The 15,069-nt window shown below is 35.5% G+C and overlaps 2 protein-coding genes across 2 annotated transcripts in view; one reads left to right on the forward strand and one right to left on the reverse strand.

Annotated features, from left to right (window-relative positions):
• Positions 1–15,069, reverse strand: part of LOC134845246 (adenomatous polyposis coli homolog) — a 320,464-nt gene that overhangs the window by 245,525 nt on the left and 59,870 nt on the right. The gene's annotated exons all lie outside the window — the stretch shown is intronic.
• Positions 322–8,150, forward strand: LOC134844485 (PCNA-interacting partner-like). Its single transcript, XM_063861189.1, has 2 exons — positions 322–713; positions 6,172–8,150. Exons 1-2 carry the CDS (start codon positions 380–382, stop codon positions 7,908–7,910), a joined length of 2,073 nt encoding a protein of 690 aa, XP_063717259.1. The 5' UTR covers positions 322–379; the 3' UTR covers positions 7,911–8,150.

Below are 15,069 nucleotides of genomic sequence, written 5' to 3' on the forward strand. Positions count from 1 at the left end.
CAGTATACTTCTGTTGGCGAATAGTAGCGCAGGGAAATTGTCGACAATCCGGTTTTCAATTTTTTCGAATATTCTTCTGTGACATGCGGCCCAAAATGTAGATCTTAGTAAGTTGGTTGGTCTATTAATGCATGAAATTTTAAAATCGTTTTGAAATTCTGTGTTGCGAAATTAATATAATTTGAAGGGGATTACGTCAAATGCGTTTGAACCCGTCTTTTCATTTCCAATGAGGAAGTCATTACATTATTATTTGATGTGCTCGTCGCAAAAAGGCAGCATTAAAGCTAATGATTTCGTTCTCTTTCTCCTTTTTAGATTAGTAGCTGTCGATCAAATTATTTGTTCACCATTTCTGCTGTCAGATCACGCGTACAAAATGGTATCATTTCTAGTCTGCTCCCCGGGAGATTTGGATCAAATTTCGAGCGGGGCGCAAATGTCTCAGTTGGAACACCGAGACTTACTGTCTCTTTTTGTTCATCAATGCGATCGAGCTGATCGAGCGAATAGCATTAATACGGAAAAGTTGTCCAAACAAGAGGAGGACATCAGTAGTGCCAATCAAATATTATTAGTAAAAATGAATTCTGTTGAGTTCTCGATGACATCTAGCAAAATTAACGGCAATCAGGAAATTGTTTTCAATGGCAATTGTTTTACAAATGTGGAAAGGACGCTGATTCACTTTGTTTGTTCACTGCCTTACGTCAGTAAGTTAAGCCTCAAGTCAAAAAATTGTACCCAAGTTTGCAATAATAGTTAATTGGAAAGATAGAAAATGGCTTTCTTGTTAGACTTAAAAGATGTACAATTTATTCATTTCTTCAGCTTTTGTTCAGACCGACAGGAAGTGTTTTTGTCGACTAAGGATGAAAGCCATCACTATTTTGTTCACTATTGTCTCCTTCGGATTGGCTCGTAAAACGCAAAGAAAGCCCCGAAGCTAACTGGAAAATCCCAGATAGAAAATGGAATCTCAATTTGACAAATTTCTGCAGTTTAAAACGAAATAATTGTTTCGTCGTTTTCGCCAAACGTGACGAATATATATTCTCGGGGGTATTTATTCGTTCAGGCCAATTTTCTGGTCTATGTTATGCGAAATCATAACACTATAGCTACAATGCGCAACGCCAACCCCCCTAGTTTTTGCTTCGTATGCAGAAGTTTGTCGACAGAATAATTAGCCGAGTAATTATAATTTCCATTTCTTCCAAAAATTAATCATGAATACTGTAAGAATTTGAAAAATTATCACAAAACAAAGTAAGAACAATAATTGATCCACGAGGATAAAATTAAGTTTTGGCGAGATTAACTTTGATGAAATGAAAAACCTTTTTAGTGTTGATGAACGATATGGTTTATCGCTTTATGGGTCAAAGGTTGGATGAAAATTCACCCAAAGTGACAATGGTTGAAAGCTACAAATGGTAATAATTTAAAAAAAGAAATGATTTGCATAGCGCGACTATTCGCACCAAGTGACCATTGGTACCGACAAAACCTTTGATCAAAAACATTATCAATTTTATCATTGAAAAAACAATGAAATGCAAAACACTATCTAGAAGTCAAAGGTGTAAGATAATCCCCCAAGTTGCTTTAAAGTGGTTTTGTTTTAGTAAATTTTTAGAAGTTCAATCAATCGAGATTGAGTTTATCACATTTGGAACTTTTGTGTCATGCTTTGCTCTTTTCGCAAAAAAATTAGCCTTCTTTATGCTCGCCATGTTTGTTAACTATCTTTTCGTTGAATGTTATGACAGATGTCTTACAAGGAGTTGTTAGTTTCTATTGAAAATTAATTCATCAAGAACAAGTTCATGTGTCCCGCGCTTACTAATTGTGAATTGCAGAAGATACTTTTGATGCAGTAAGAATTAAGAAGCAAAGAAAGGTGAAACAGAAAAATAATTTCAAGTGTTCTTAGGGCTACGGATTGTTGCTTTAACGTAATTTATCTATTATTTAATTAGCGTTTAATGTGACACATGTTCAAGAAGTCCCTATGTTGACATCTTTAAGAGAACTTAATGTTTGCATGTTTAAACTTTTTCAACTTATGACTTTTTGCATATTTAACGAAAGTGGTTTTGCACGTTTAAGCTATATCGTATATTAAAACGCTTGATAAATTTCTTGTTACACGTGTTAAGGAACTACCTATGTTGGTCTGTTAAATGGCCAAAACATTGCAAGTGTTGAAAAAAATTACTGAAGTCGTGTTTCAAAAACTGTTGGAGCTCGAATGCTTTGACTCTTACATTTTTTCCTTTATTCGCAACGTAAAATTATCAAAGTTTTTGTTTCTGAATTTACTTAATTATATTTTTTTAATTTATCAACCTTTTAGTGGGTGCTATCTGGGTACATTCAAGGGTTGCAAATCTAGCGCCGAAGTATAACGGCTCAAATCTTTTCGGTTTTCGAGATACGGCGTTTTTTTATGATTTTTCTTTTTTTTTTCAAAAAATTTAGAAATAAAAAGCTAACTCAATTTGAAAGTCTCAATCCTATAGTGGGGTACGGCCAGGGTATTAGTTCAGGGGTTGCAAATCTGACGTCCAAGTATGACTGCTCAAATCATTTTGGTATTCGAGATATGGCGTCTTTTTGATTTTTTTTTTCAAATAACTTATATAGAAAACTAACCGAACATGAAACTCTCAACCCTATAGTGTGTAGCTGTCAGAGTACACTCAGGGGTTGCAAATCAAGCGTCCAAGTATGACTCCTCAAGTCCTTATGCTTTTCGAGATATGGCGGTTTTTTTATTTAAAAAAAAAATATTCGAAACCCTTAGATATTAGAAAACTAACCGAACTAGAATTTCTCAACCACAAAGTGGGCTGCTGTCAGGGTACACTCAGGCGTTGCAAGTCTGGCGTCCAAGTATGATGGCTCAAATCCTTTTGGTTTTTGAGATATGGCGTTTTTTTAATGAATTTTTCATTTTTTTTTTAAATTTTAGATATAAAAAAATGACCAAACATGAAATTCTTAATCCTGTAGTGATGTGCTGTCAAGGTACATTCAGGGGTTGAAAATCTGATATCGAAGTATGACTGCTCAAATCCTCTCGCTTTTCGAGAAATGGCGTTTTTTAACTTAGATATAAAAAAAATAACCGAAGTTGAATTTCTGAACGCTATAGCGGGATGCTATCAGGGCACATTCAAGCGTTACGTTGCAAATCTAGCCTCTAAGTGTGACTGCTCAAATCCTTTTGGTTTCCGAAATGACGCGTTACACATTCGGCGTTGCAAATCTGCCTTCTACATTTGACTGCTCAAATCCTTTTCCGAGATTAGGCGTTTTTTATGAAGTGGAAACGCCTGATACATGAGCCCAGTTCATCTTTGCGGTTGCAATTAGCATTTTAGTTCGTACTTTAGAAGCTCTGTTAACGTTCAAGGATCTATTTGAAGCACCGTAGGTGCGAGTCATGCGCTAGTTATTTCATAAACGTCGCTAATTTTGGCATAATTCAGTTGCGCTTTTTAATTGCACCCAAAGTTACAATCATGCATTTTGAAAGCTAGTTTTTAATCACCAATTTTAATTAAAAACTACTAAACAACGTCTGGTTTGAGTTATCGCTTTAGACCAATTGTCGCTTTTGACGAGTTGGCGCTTCATGGTTTTTTTTTTCGGAAAGAGGATCTTGATATTTGATCAAGTCTTAGATTTCCGTCGTTTTTACACTTGCGATCAGCTTAGTGTATTATTACGATTTTTTTTCTAGCCTTACTCGCAAATAAAAGTGTTCATCAAAAGTGATCACTTATTTGGAAATTTCACTGTAGCCTTGGAAATTGCATAGCATCTGGTGCCTCCTTAATTTGTGGCTATTCATTTGGTCATTAAGCTTCCGTGGCTGAGGGGTTAGTGTTTGAGACTCGTAATCTCTAGGTCACAGGTTCGAACCTCAGAGGTAGCCGATTTTTTTAGTTGTTTTTACTTTTGGCTTCGCCTGTGCTTGCTTTTTGATATCAACATTTCAAATAGCGCGAACAAGATTGAATGTCTTCAAGTTTCAAAAATCACCCTAGTCTTACTGTTATGCGGCGCAATGAAAATCAATCATGCAAGATGTTTGAATATAAAAGAGCTTCTGCGTGATTTACTAAATCTCCGGAAATGAAAATTCAATTTGATTTTCAGTTTCTTAAGTTCCTTGATTTTTTGTCTCCTGTCTGCTTGCTATGTTTATTTCGCCTAAGGTTTGCGTATAGGTGTGAGCAAAATATTGGTTCCTGGTTGGCTGGGAAATAAACAGTTTGTCTTCAGTAGCCAAGTGAAAATTGTACTGCGCTCAAAATCATTTAAAGTTGAATTGAGGCAAAGTAGTTGGTCGCATCGATAATTTAGTAGATACCAATTACGTCAATTACTGCTGATATTGCTTAAAGTAAAATTTCGATGAAGTTTTTTAAAGCTGTTCTCAATTTTGTCTCAAAAAACGATAACCGAAAGGGCAGCTGGAGCGATCAAGATTTCGTCCTGGAGCGAGATGTTAAAATGAAGTTTTACATTTTTGCTGCCGAGAGTGATTGGTTTCGTTTTATTTCGTTTTTTTTTGGTGCATTTTAAGCAGGGGCCTTGAAGATCAGTACAGATACATCCGTTTTTCTTGCGTGTTTTTACTAGGGTGTTCTTACCTCGCTTTTTCTGATATTTGGTGAGGCACTGTGTGGTATCATATTAGAGCCCTTTCAACCTTGAATCGCTATTCACAAAATTTCAATAATCGCTATTGACAATTTTACTCGAGCGTCAGCTTGGGTTGGAAAAAAAAGAAGGTTCTTAATAATACACTAAGCTGACGCTAACCCATGTCGCAAATATTGGTGTCATCTTTGATGCACCTTTACAGCTTTTTGATAGCATGTGCTTTGACATTCGCATACTACTATAGTTGACGCATTTTAACTCATCAAATGAACTGAAAAAAGTTTTACACAGTTTATGCGTTTTTAATTCATCAAATGAACCGAAAAAAAAGCTATTTATTTCCAAGAACATTATAATATTATAATAAAAACTCGTTTTCAAAAATTTTCTAGCTCAAAATATCTCGCAATTCTTATATCTCGCAATTTTCTAACTCAATATATCTCGCAAAGTTGGCGTGGATGCCTTCAGTCTGTTATATTCCAAATTTTTACTTGCAAATTTGCGTCTATTTGTATTTGGTGCCACTTTTGCTGATGGCAGTGGCAATTTGTTAGCATGTGTAGCTGATTTATTCGTGACTATTATTTGTGTTTTTATTTGCTTAAGAGTGAGTGGTTAGTGCGTGAGACTCAAAATCTCTTGATTGCCGTAGGTCGCAGGTCGAATCCTAGACTTTGCCGAATTTTTTCTAATTCGAGGCTTAGCTCTATTTTTTATTGCTTTCTAAAGCTGCTTTTTGTCGTATTCTCGCTTCGCCTCTGTGTTGAAAAAGTTTGCTCTGTAGCGAGAAAAATAGTTATGCTTATGACTGCTGTTCAGACTAATTTTCCGCTGGAATGAGAGGCTAAGAGATCCGAGTTTACTCCTGCTTTTATAGAGGCGAGTTATGCTTCTATTAGCTTAATCACTTAATCCTGTGGCACAATTTCAATTAAATTCTCAATCAGGAAAAGTTTTGAAGAAATATAGAAGACAATTCTTCAATAGAATGCGAACACTTTTTTGGAAGAACCACTGATCCACTGAGTTCGTTTTATTCTGAGCTTCTATATGGCAATTGGCTACTCGCGAAAGCTTTGTAGTTTGTATATAGATACTTCGCATGAGAAATCTCATTTCCAGTTTGCTGTTAATTAGGAACGCATCTAGCATTTTTTTTGGAGAGGAAAGGTGGATTATTTGCAAAGAAACCGAGAAGTTGGGGAAGACATTTTGTGGCTTGACCTCATTAATTTTCGAGCTCTGCTTGAGCACTTAGAAGACCTTTCCATGCCAAAATTTGCTGCGCCATAAGCGGATTTTTGAAAAAATTTACGAGAAGTTCAATGTGCGAAAAATTCAAGCTAAAAAAACGCCGTTAAATCCTTCCCTGCTGCTAAGAAATTGTCAAGTACCATATAACCTAAGCTGATTAAGTTTGTTAAAAATAATTCTTTTGTTCACTTTTGCTATTTTGGCTTTGATTGTAAATAATCGAAATTTTTCTAGGTACTTCAGAAGATCTGGGTCAAGAGAAACTGTTCGTTTCGCCCACCGACTCTCAGCTAGCTCACAAATTAGCCCTGAACGACCGCAAACTACAACAGATTGCCCTAAAGCCAAAAATTTCAGAATTGCAGCAGTTCTCGGTCTCAAACGAAGATAGTAACTCTGTTTTGTTTGTCGATACAGCGGACAACAAGTCTGAAATAACTTTTCTGGAACAAATGTTCAAAGAAAATTTAGACGAACCGGACTCACAGGCTTTCAAATCATTTCTATCTGAAAATAACAAATATGATATAATGGAAGCTCTCGATTTATTCGTCCAAAAACTCGAATTCCTAGAAGCGTCAGGGCACGATGTTTTGTTTGCTCTCGAATGTGCTGATGTTGAATGTAACTTGCACCCGTTGGAAATCGTGATTCTTAATAAAATAAGACAGAAATTTGACCTGAAGTGCGCTGATGGTTCCACCGATTTCGACCTCAAATCTGCCGCCGAAGAGAATCGAATAACGTTTTTGAAAGAATTGCCCGAGAATCATCTGAGTCTTTTTTCTGCATGGGCCGCATATTTGACTCTACTTGTAAATTCTCGATGCGAGTTGTCTCTAGCGAGAACATTAAATGTCCCAGACCGTGAATTGGAATCGGCTGTATTCAAAGCTCTTAAGAAGAGCTCACTGGAAAAAGAAATGCCTATGTTCCAAACAGCCTTGTCTCTCATCACCCAAGTTCGTTTGGGAGGCAAAGGTTATAGACCTAGCTCGAAGAGCTCAATTTTCCAACATATGAAGGGTCTGGCCGAGTATGTTGACTTCGTGGATAGACTAAGGGCTCATTTAGAAGACTATAGTTTGTCGCCTAAAATTGCGATAAAACGTGTTCTGCAGACTTTGCAGAAAGAGTTTTGTAGCTGCAAGAGATCACAAGAGCATAAACCATTTGTCGAATGTGTGTACAATGAATTGTGGCAATGCTTAAAGGAAGTTTGTGCGATTGATTTGTCGGCACCGTCTCCAAAAACTCCCAACAGCGGAGGAACTTTAGCAGGTCGCGAGGCGTTCAAACTGCTTCACAAAATGGTGATAAAGTTGAATGTTATTCACTCAATAAGAAGCGTGACTAATCTCAACTTTAGTTCGGAGAAGTTAAATCACACGCCGATTCTAAATGCTTTCAAATCACCGGCAGTTGGATTAACTTTTGAAAGGGTTATTTCCGATTGTGTAGTCGAAGTTGAAGTAGCGAAAGATCCAAAAACGCCTCTTAAGCAATCGAGGAAATCGCAAGAAATGAACTGGGCTAAAACTCCAGAGACTCCGTTTTTTGGAGCGAAGGATATGGAGTTTTTAGAGGACGAGAGTTCAAGATGTTCGGCAATGTTTGCTGGTGAAGATAATGAAAGCTGCATTGACCAGTCTCAACACGAGAAAACTATTGTCGCAGAAGAGTTTGATTTTGAAGAAGATAAAATAGCTAAGTTTAAGCAAAACCTGAAAGCTAGCAAAAATACAGAGAACGAAAAAATGGAAGTCAAAAAAGAGGTTAAACGCAAGATCCATGAGGAGGAAAATGCGATTGATAAAAAAACTTTAATTGAAAAACCCTCGAAGAGTAAACGGCAGAAAAGTGACCCGAAAGAACAGCCGAAGGAGCAAAAACAAATTAAAAATAAAGTAGTTAAAAAAACTGTAGAACGCGTTAAGGGACAAAGAACTCTTGGGATGTTTTTCAAGCAGTAAAAATTAAGTCGACATTGAATTGTAATCTTTTAATATGAGTTTATTGTGAAAGTTTGGATATTGTTTTTGTTTGAATCGTTTTATTGAATTTGATTGTAGCTTTGATAGTGAAAATATTTTGTGCTTGTGCTTTTTCGCAGTTTTTCTTAACATTGAGGTGTGAAATTTATGAGTTGGTAGTTGTTTATTTGTCATTAAAATTATTGGCGCTATATGGGGACAATAATTAATCAAAATCGAGTCAACTTGATTTTATCAATAAATCATTGGCCTATAGTTTTCATGACGGAAAACAACTCATAGTTTAGCTAAATCGTAATGGTATAATGAAGTGTGCTGATTTTTTTGATTAATCAATTTATATTTCTTTTTTGATTTTTTTTCAAACTGAAAAAAGATATTAACTGGAGTTTCATGAAGTGTCTGATTTTAGTAAATTGTCTGAAAAATGTCAGGCCATTGACTTTCCTTCGCCTTAATAAAAATTACCTTACCTTTTTCAATACTATCAGTTAAAAAATGGTCTCGTGGTTCTGTAGCCGGAAATTTGGTTTTTCGCGTTTTGGCTTTTGATTTTTTTTGAACTCAATTGAATTCACATGGTAAACGGAAGTAACATGGAAGTAGCTCCATTGATGAAAGTGCGAGTGATGAAAAAAACGTGATTGACTCAAGTTTCGAAAGTGGGTTTTAATTTTTCAGTGAAACAAAAAATACCCATTGATCCAGTTTTCTCAAATTGGTTTGTTTTTATTGAGAAATTGTGTGTCATAAAAGAGTCTTAAAATCCAAAGAGCTTTCAGTTTTTTTTCTATTTTTGGTATTTTTTCATTTGTTTGCTGGCTATGTACTAAAATTAATAGTGATATACTAATAAACTGTTTGCAACTATATCTAGTTAGAGTTATTTGTATCATCTTACAAAAAATAAATCTATTTTGTTTGGAGAAGACTATTAAGCCGGCACGGCTTGTTTTTAGGTGTGTCATCAAGCGGAAAACAGAAAAATGTTTCATTTCTTAGATCCAATGGATCTTTTGATAGGTCAAAATTGGTTAAATTTGCATCTCTTTTATCTCCTCTCTTTTCTTCCTTAAGCCTTTTCCATTTTTTTCGGGTATAATTTGCGGTCTTTTTGCTGCTAGCTGTTTTGATATCGTAATTGCGAGTAATTGCGACTTTTTTTTGGGTTAACAACTATTTTAACAAAATCAGTTGGCGTGTCTGTTCTGATGAAATGCTCGGTATCAGATTCGGTGAATATTTTTGCATTTTAATTGGCCGTTTCATTCGAACTTTTGTTGTTGCTTTCAAAGCAACTCTTATTTTGGTCTTTTTTACTGATGCTGGTTGTTTTAGTTTTTTTGCCACTTTTTTTTGGCTTAAATGGTTTCGGCTAATAATATATCTACTCGATTGCCTCATAATTTGTCGTTTGAACGGCCACAGTTTTTTATTGCATTTATGCTCTTGAACGGGTTGTTAAAAATGGTTGTTGAATGGGGTTTTAGCGCAAATATTTTAATAGCAATTTATTTTGGGACATTTGTCGTCTAGCCAAGTGGTGTTTGCTCAGTAACCGTTCGAAGAATTTTTTGTTTTTCAATACCTATTTCTAACTGACAATTGTGGTTTTTTCAGTATGTTTCTTCGAATCGAACCTCAGTAAATAAAACAGTTCGGTACTAATTTTTCTATTTTTAAAATAAAGTTTTCGAATCAGTGTTTTTGTCCTATTTTTTGTCGGCTAGCTGCCGTTCTATTATTTTTTGACGTATCGCAGTTGGTGCATAGCTCCGGTTCGCCTCTGTTTTATTTTTAAAATGATTCAGGTCGGTTGTGGTGTAAAAGTTGAAAGTTTCAAATCTTAATTGCTGAGGATGTTTTTATGATACGAATTTCTTATGGCATATTTATACCAACGGGGATCTGCTGACATATTGTCGATTTTGTGGTCACTGGTTAAATACTAAGCTTGTTGATTGATAATGGTTGAGTTTTTCTTTGCTTTTTCTGAAGTTGATTTTTCTTTCAAGGAGGCAATCATTATATCCCAAACTATTCTCTATCGGCACAATCTTATATGTCTATGTTCTATTCGATAGCTTACAATGCTGCGCTTTGACGGTGTTAATATGCTTTTTGCAAAAATGAATGGTTGGAATTTTTTGTCCTGCTTACGAGGCAACTATTATGTTGACACTTTTATGTGTTGACCCCTTTTTTAAAAATCGACTTCTGATTTTCCGAGCATCCAAACACCATAAAGACCCTATTTTGTTAAAATTTTCTGGGTCTCAGAAAAATTTGTGAAAAAAATGCGAGATCCTCCTCAAAATTAGTATTTTTGTCGCCATTAGAAAACTTATAGAAATGGTCTGCCGGAAAAGGGAGCGATATTGTAACAAGGTATCAAAAGTGGGAATTCCGCGTAGTGAAGGAATCTAATCTCTTAATAATCATGCTGTCATTTTTTTCACTCAAGTGTAGTTTGTATTGCTCACAAAACTTTTTAATATTCCATGTTTTTGCACTTTAGTAGAGTTAAATCAGCAGAAGATTTATGCTACCCTTAATTTGATGACACAGCGCAGCCGCAAATAAAAGTGCGCATATGTTAGGCAACATTTTTTTTTATTGTAAGTGATTTACTTCAGCTGCGTAGCATTATATCTTTTCATCTAATTTTTGAGTGGCGACTTCTTCCTTGATGAAAAAAAAATAACAAAATTGAAAAGACTTCAAGTTTCCCAGAAAAGCAAAATTGAACGTATCAAAACTTCATTTTTGCAATTTTGTTCGTTACTGGAAAATTTTGGTTTTCTCGAAATCTGCGTTGCCAAACCTGAAGCTAAGGGCCAGATCGAAAGATTAATTCCTATGGGTATATTCTGCATGAGCTAATTTTTTCAATTTTAGCAAGGAGTTTGCTATGGATGTAAGAAACCTGTAACGTTTTACCCATTTCTGGACTTTGTTCAATATCCCAACCACGACCGACCGAATTCTGAAATGATAAAATTGAAAAAAAAACTGATGTTTTAGTCTCCTCTAAGAAATAAACGTGTTTTCAGTACTCTTAATAGGAATCAGCCGTGAACAGGTAACAGTCCAAATTTTGTTTTGTTGACAATTTTTGAAAGTTACGCATTATTTTTCGCATCAGTACACTTTTTAAAAATACAATACTAAAGGTACCTTCGGATTCAGCCGGGCCCGTAGTTTTTAAATATCATTAAGCGGCCAGTGTAATTGAAGCTCAAGATCAGGGGTTCGATTCTGGCACATAGCAGAACTTTATTAGGTTAATCTTTTTATTTTTTCACTTTTACCCCCTTTAACACTTTTTTGTCCTTATCTCGCTTGTGTTTGCGAAGTGCAGTTTCGCCCCTGTCATGAAGCGTGTGTTCATTGTTTTTAAAACATCATGTTTTAATCCCCGGTGTACCTCGTTGTTTGAAGGTAAATTTAACTGCCTTGTTTTCTACTATCGTCTTTTTGTAGCTCCTTGCCATTTTATCGGGTTTTCAATTAGTTTATTTTTTTTTAACGAATGAAAGCAATCGTATCGTATTCAGATCTTGTGAAAGACAATACCCGTAATTTTGTCCGTGCTTCATCAAAATTTTTCAATCTGATCGGTTATTTGATCAAAAATGCGCTTAATGTGAGGCGTTTGGATATAATTTTACTGGCAAGAGCAAATGACTTGTTATCGGGAACTAGACTTTTTTCCCGTCAACAATTTTTCGCATAAATCTGGAAGATTTTTGGCTTTATTCATTATGGAACCGTATTTCCACTTGGTCTAGAGGTGAACAGCGTGCGTTTAGATCCAAAATTCTGCTGTTCCATTGAATACATCATCCAATGGTTTTTTAATATGCATGAAATAAGAATTTTTCCGTAAATCGAACATCAATCTAGACCAAACTCTTGACAAACATTTATTTCAACGTTCTTTTTTTTTAAAATGTTTGATTATTTGCAGGGTTCATATCCCTATCTATTCGCTAGTTTGCATTGCATCGAGGCATTAGCGTGTAAAATCTAGATAGCAGCTTCTGGTGCTAAATACTTATTACTCTTGCGATAAGCAAGTGTATTGTACTCTGTTACTAGCCTTTTCCCTTAAATAACTTCGCTCCAGAATGTTCAAAGTTGGAAACGGTAAATTTAGGTTCAGTTTATCTCGAATTCAAATTTCTATGTGTCTCCGGAAAAATACAGGCATGGAGAATACGCCTGGGGCGGCAATGGTCCTATCAATTTAAAAATGACAGGACCTGTTTTATTTAAACGGGAAATATTTGGTGTCAAAAAATTATCGGCTTATTATTTTTCGGCTTATAATTTGTCTTCTCAGTTGCCACCTCGTGTAATTGTTTTCTTTTTGATGTACGCTTTTCACATTTTTTTTTGTAAGTGTTTTGATTTACTTGTGTTGTTCGTAATTTCTCGACTTCGTATATTTTTGTTTTTGTTTTGGCTTCAAACTGTTCTGCCCAAATGAGTTCTGCTTTTTTAATCGGCTTAGTGACCTAATTGAGAGTCGTTTTAAGTTAAACATATTATTTATGCTCACTGGATTGCACAAATTGCTAAAATATTTATAGAAATAAGGCCTCAAGTTTTTCAAGGCAACTTTTTTCGGCTTTTTTGTGTTTTTTCCTGGCTTGATATGTTTCGGGCCCAAATTATATAGGCTTGTAAGCTGAGATGTAAGCGTTTTCTGCAACATGAACGCTCCCTTTGTTCTTATTTCATTTTACTTGATTGTTCCGACAAAGTTTTGGCAATTTGGCCTCGTTATAGAGCAAAAAATTTTCGTATATGCGTGTTTTGAGGGAAGTGGGACTTTTTAACTTTTTTGGGTTTGTTATGTTGGGTTTGTTACCGCTCGGTGAACTTTCTTCCGATTCGAGTCCACATTTTTTGTCCTGGCATGTTTTTGTTTCAAAACTAGCCTGATTCGTTTTGATAGATCTTGTTTTTCGACATTTTCCAATTTTTTGCGACTTTCTGGTTTTGTAGCGCAAGTGTTGCGCAGCTTCGCCTCTGTGTGAAAAATGCTCTCAAATAGTCATTGGATATCGCACTTAAGTTTTGAAGTTTTATACCTCGGATTCCGATTTCTTAATAGCCTTGAACACAAACTAAAAAGTTAATAGCCTAGAGCGCAACCTTAATAGCCCAGAACACAACCTTATTCCTGAAAAAAAGGTTTTTTTTTTCTGTTTTAATAATTCTTTTGAAAATATACTACACTGCTCCAATCACCTTTTCGTGAGAATGCGGTCCATAGCCAACCTAGAACTCTTTTTACCATTGCGATTAGCAAGGTAATTGCAAGCGGGTACTTGATTTTTTCCGTTGAACACTGCTTTCGCGGGACTCTTCTTTCAAGGACTCCGCAGTTTCTTTTGCTTTAAAAAAAAAATCTGCTCTTCAAAAATCAATCGTTGGACTATGGTTTGTATGCTTATTTTATTGTTCCGACTTTGGTTACGAAAGTAACGGAATATTTGTGCTCGGGGTGGGTTTTTTTTCCTCAGACAAATTTCGACTTTTTGACTAGCCATTTTTGACGGAATTTTTTTTATCATTCAAAAGGCATTGTTGTCTTGAGCTTGAATTTGAAAAGATATTTCACCTGTGATCTTTTTTTGTAAAGTTATAAGGGTTCAAAGATTGCCATTATGGCCAATTTGGGACAATTAACTCGCGATATATTACGCGCTATTAACGCATAAGCGGAGATTTGGTTCGTCTTAGAAAATGCTCCAAATTGGTTGAAGGAAGCTAATTTTCCATAATTGATTTGTTACTAGGAGCGAAATTTATCACTTTGAACTTTATATGGCGTGTGGGGGGATGATTTCACAAAAAATCTTAAATTTTGTTACAAAAAAATTTTCAAATTTCCTTACATTTATTTTTAAATGTTATTACTGCTCCATAGACCTAACAGGCAGTCGGAACATTCAGGGCTTTGCCCTGATACGAGCAGTCTCGTTGGCTTTCTTACCGACTCACAGTGTCATGAAGATGTCATGGATTAGTAAGATGGGATATCTTGTTAACTATTTCCTCCCCAATATAACAAGGTACAAAATTTGTATACGCTTAACTGTTCAATTCTTTTTTATAGGGCGGATGGGGGGATTCGTTACAAGGTATTATAGAGGGGAAAATAGTTAACAAGATCCGTAAGATGTACCATGGATGGATATCATGGAATTTGATGGATTGTCGTGCAGTGAAATTAAGAATCTGATTTATTTAGAGCTTGAAGATACAAAGCGAGGGATTTGGTTTAAAGTTTGTTGATTGCTTTGTCGCGGCTTCGTATAGACGAGTCAAGGCGAATCTTTTTTTAAATAAAGACCAGAATAAGGACCAAACTCTAAACAAAAGAAATTGGATCTACTTAACAATCGCCCTCCCTTTGGTATCTACTATAGAATTGCCACCCCTATTAATAAAAGAAGTAAATTAGCGCTAGAGCTTTGTAATGAGAAACCTAATTTTGCTGCTATCTGATTGGTCAAAAGTGCGTTATTTTAATCTACTTAACAACTGCCCCCCCCCCTTTTTTCTTAAAAGGGGGCAATTGCTAAGTAGATCCGAAACATTTTGCGGCAATAGAAGCGTTTTTTTGTGATCGAAATTTTGCATTTTTTGATCATTTTTTCCGAAGATCTCAAAGAAGAAAAAGAGAAAATCGTCATGAAGAATGTCATGTAGATCATGGAGAAAGTTCGTCAGAAACTTGATGCGAACCTGAATTATGTGGCAACGAATCAATCATTAACAAAAACAATTATTGAATCGTGGGGGTCAATCAACCATTTGCGCTAAATTAATTAGTTAGCAGTTATTTTTTCCGCCACTTGATTCTGTATTGCGATCTTGCATGAAAAAGGCAAACACTGAGCGAAGCGAAACTAATCAAATTCAAAGGTGCAATTTTGGAACATTTCTTACATCGGGTCTAGTCAACAATTTAACCAAATTTCAACCTCAACTACCCTCATTAGCCTTTAATTTATGTAAATAAGTCCGTGTTACAAACTCCACTGAATGGGAATTTATTTCATCTTTAATGACCCGTGGGCATTCTTGAACTTTGCTTCAATTATCGTCTGAATCTGGCTCA

This window comes from Symsagittifera roscoffensis, chromosome 4, assembly GCF_963678635.1.
Source record: "Symsagittifera roscoffensis chromosome 4, txSymRosc1.1, whole genome shotgun sequence".
Taxonomy (NCBI): domain Eukaryota; kingdom Metazoa; phylum Xenacoelomorpha; order Acoela; family Convolutidae; genus Symsagittifera; species Symsagittifera roscoffensis.

Bases quoted from the DNA above. Each gene is read 5' to 3' on its own strand.
- LOC134844485 (XM_063861189.1), top strand. From the start codon at position 380: ATGGTATCATTTCTAGTCTGCTCCCCGGGAGATTTGGATCAAATTTCG. The intron at 714-6,171 runs GTAAGTTAAGCC...AAATTTTTCTAG, and splicing joins TTGTTCACTGCCTTACGTCA to GTACTTCAGAAGATCTGGGT.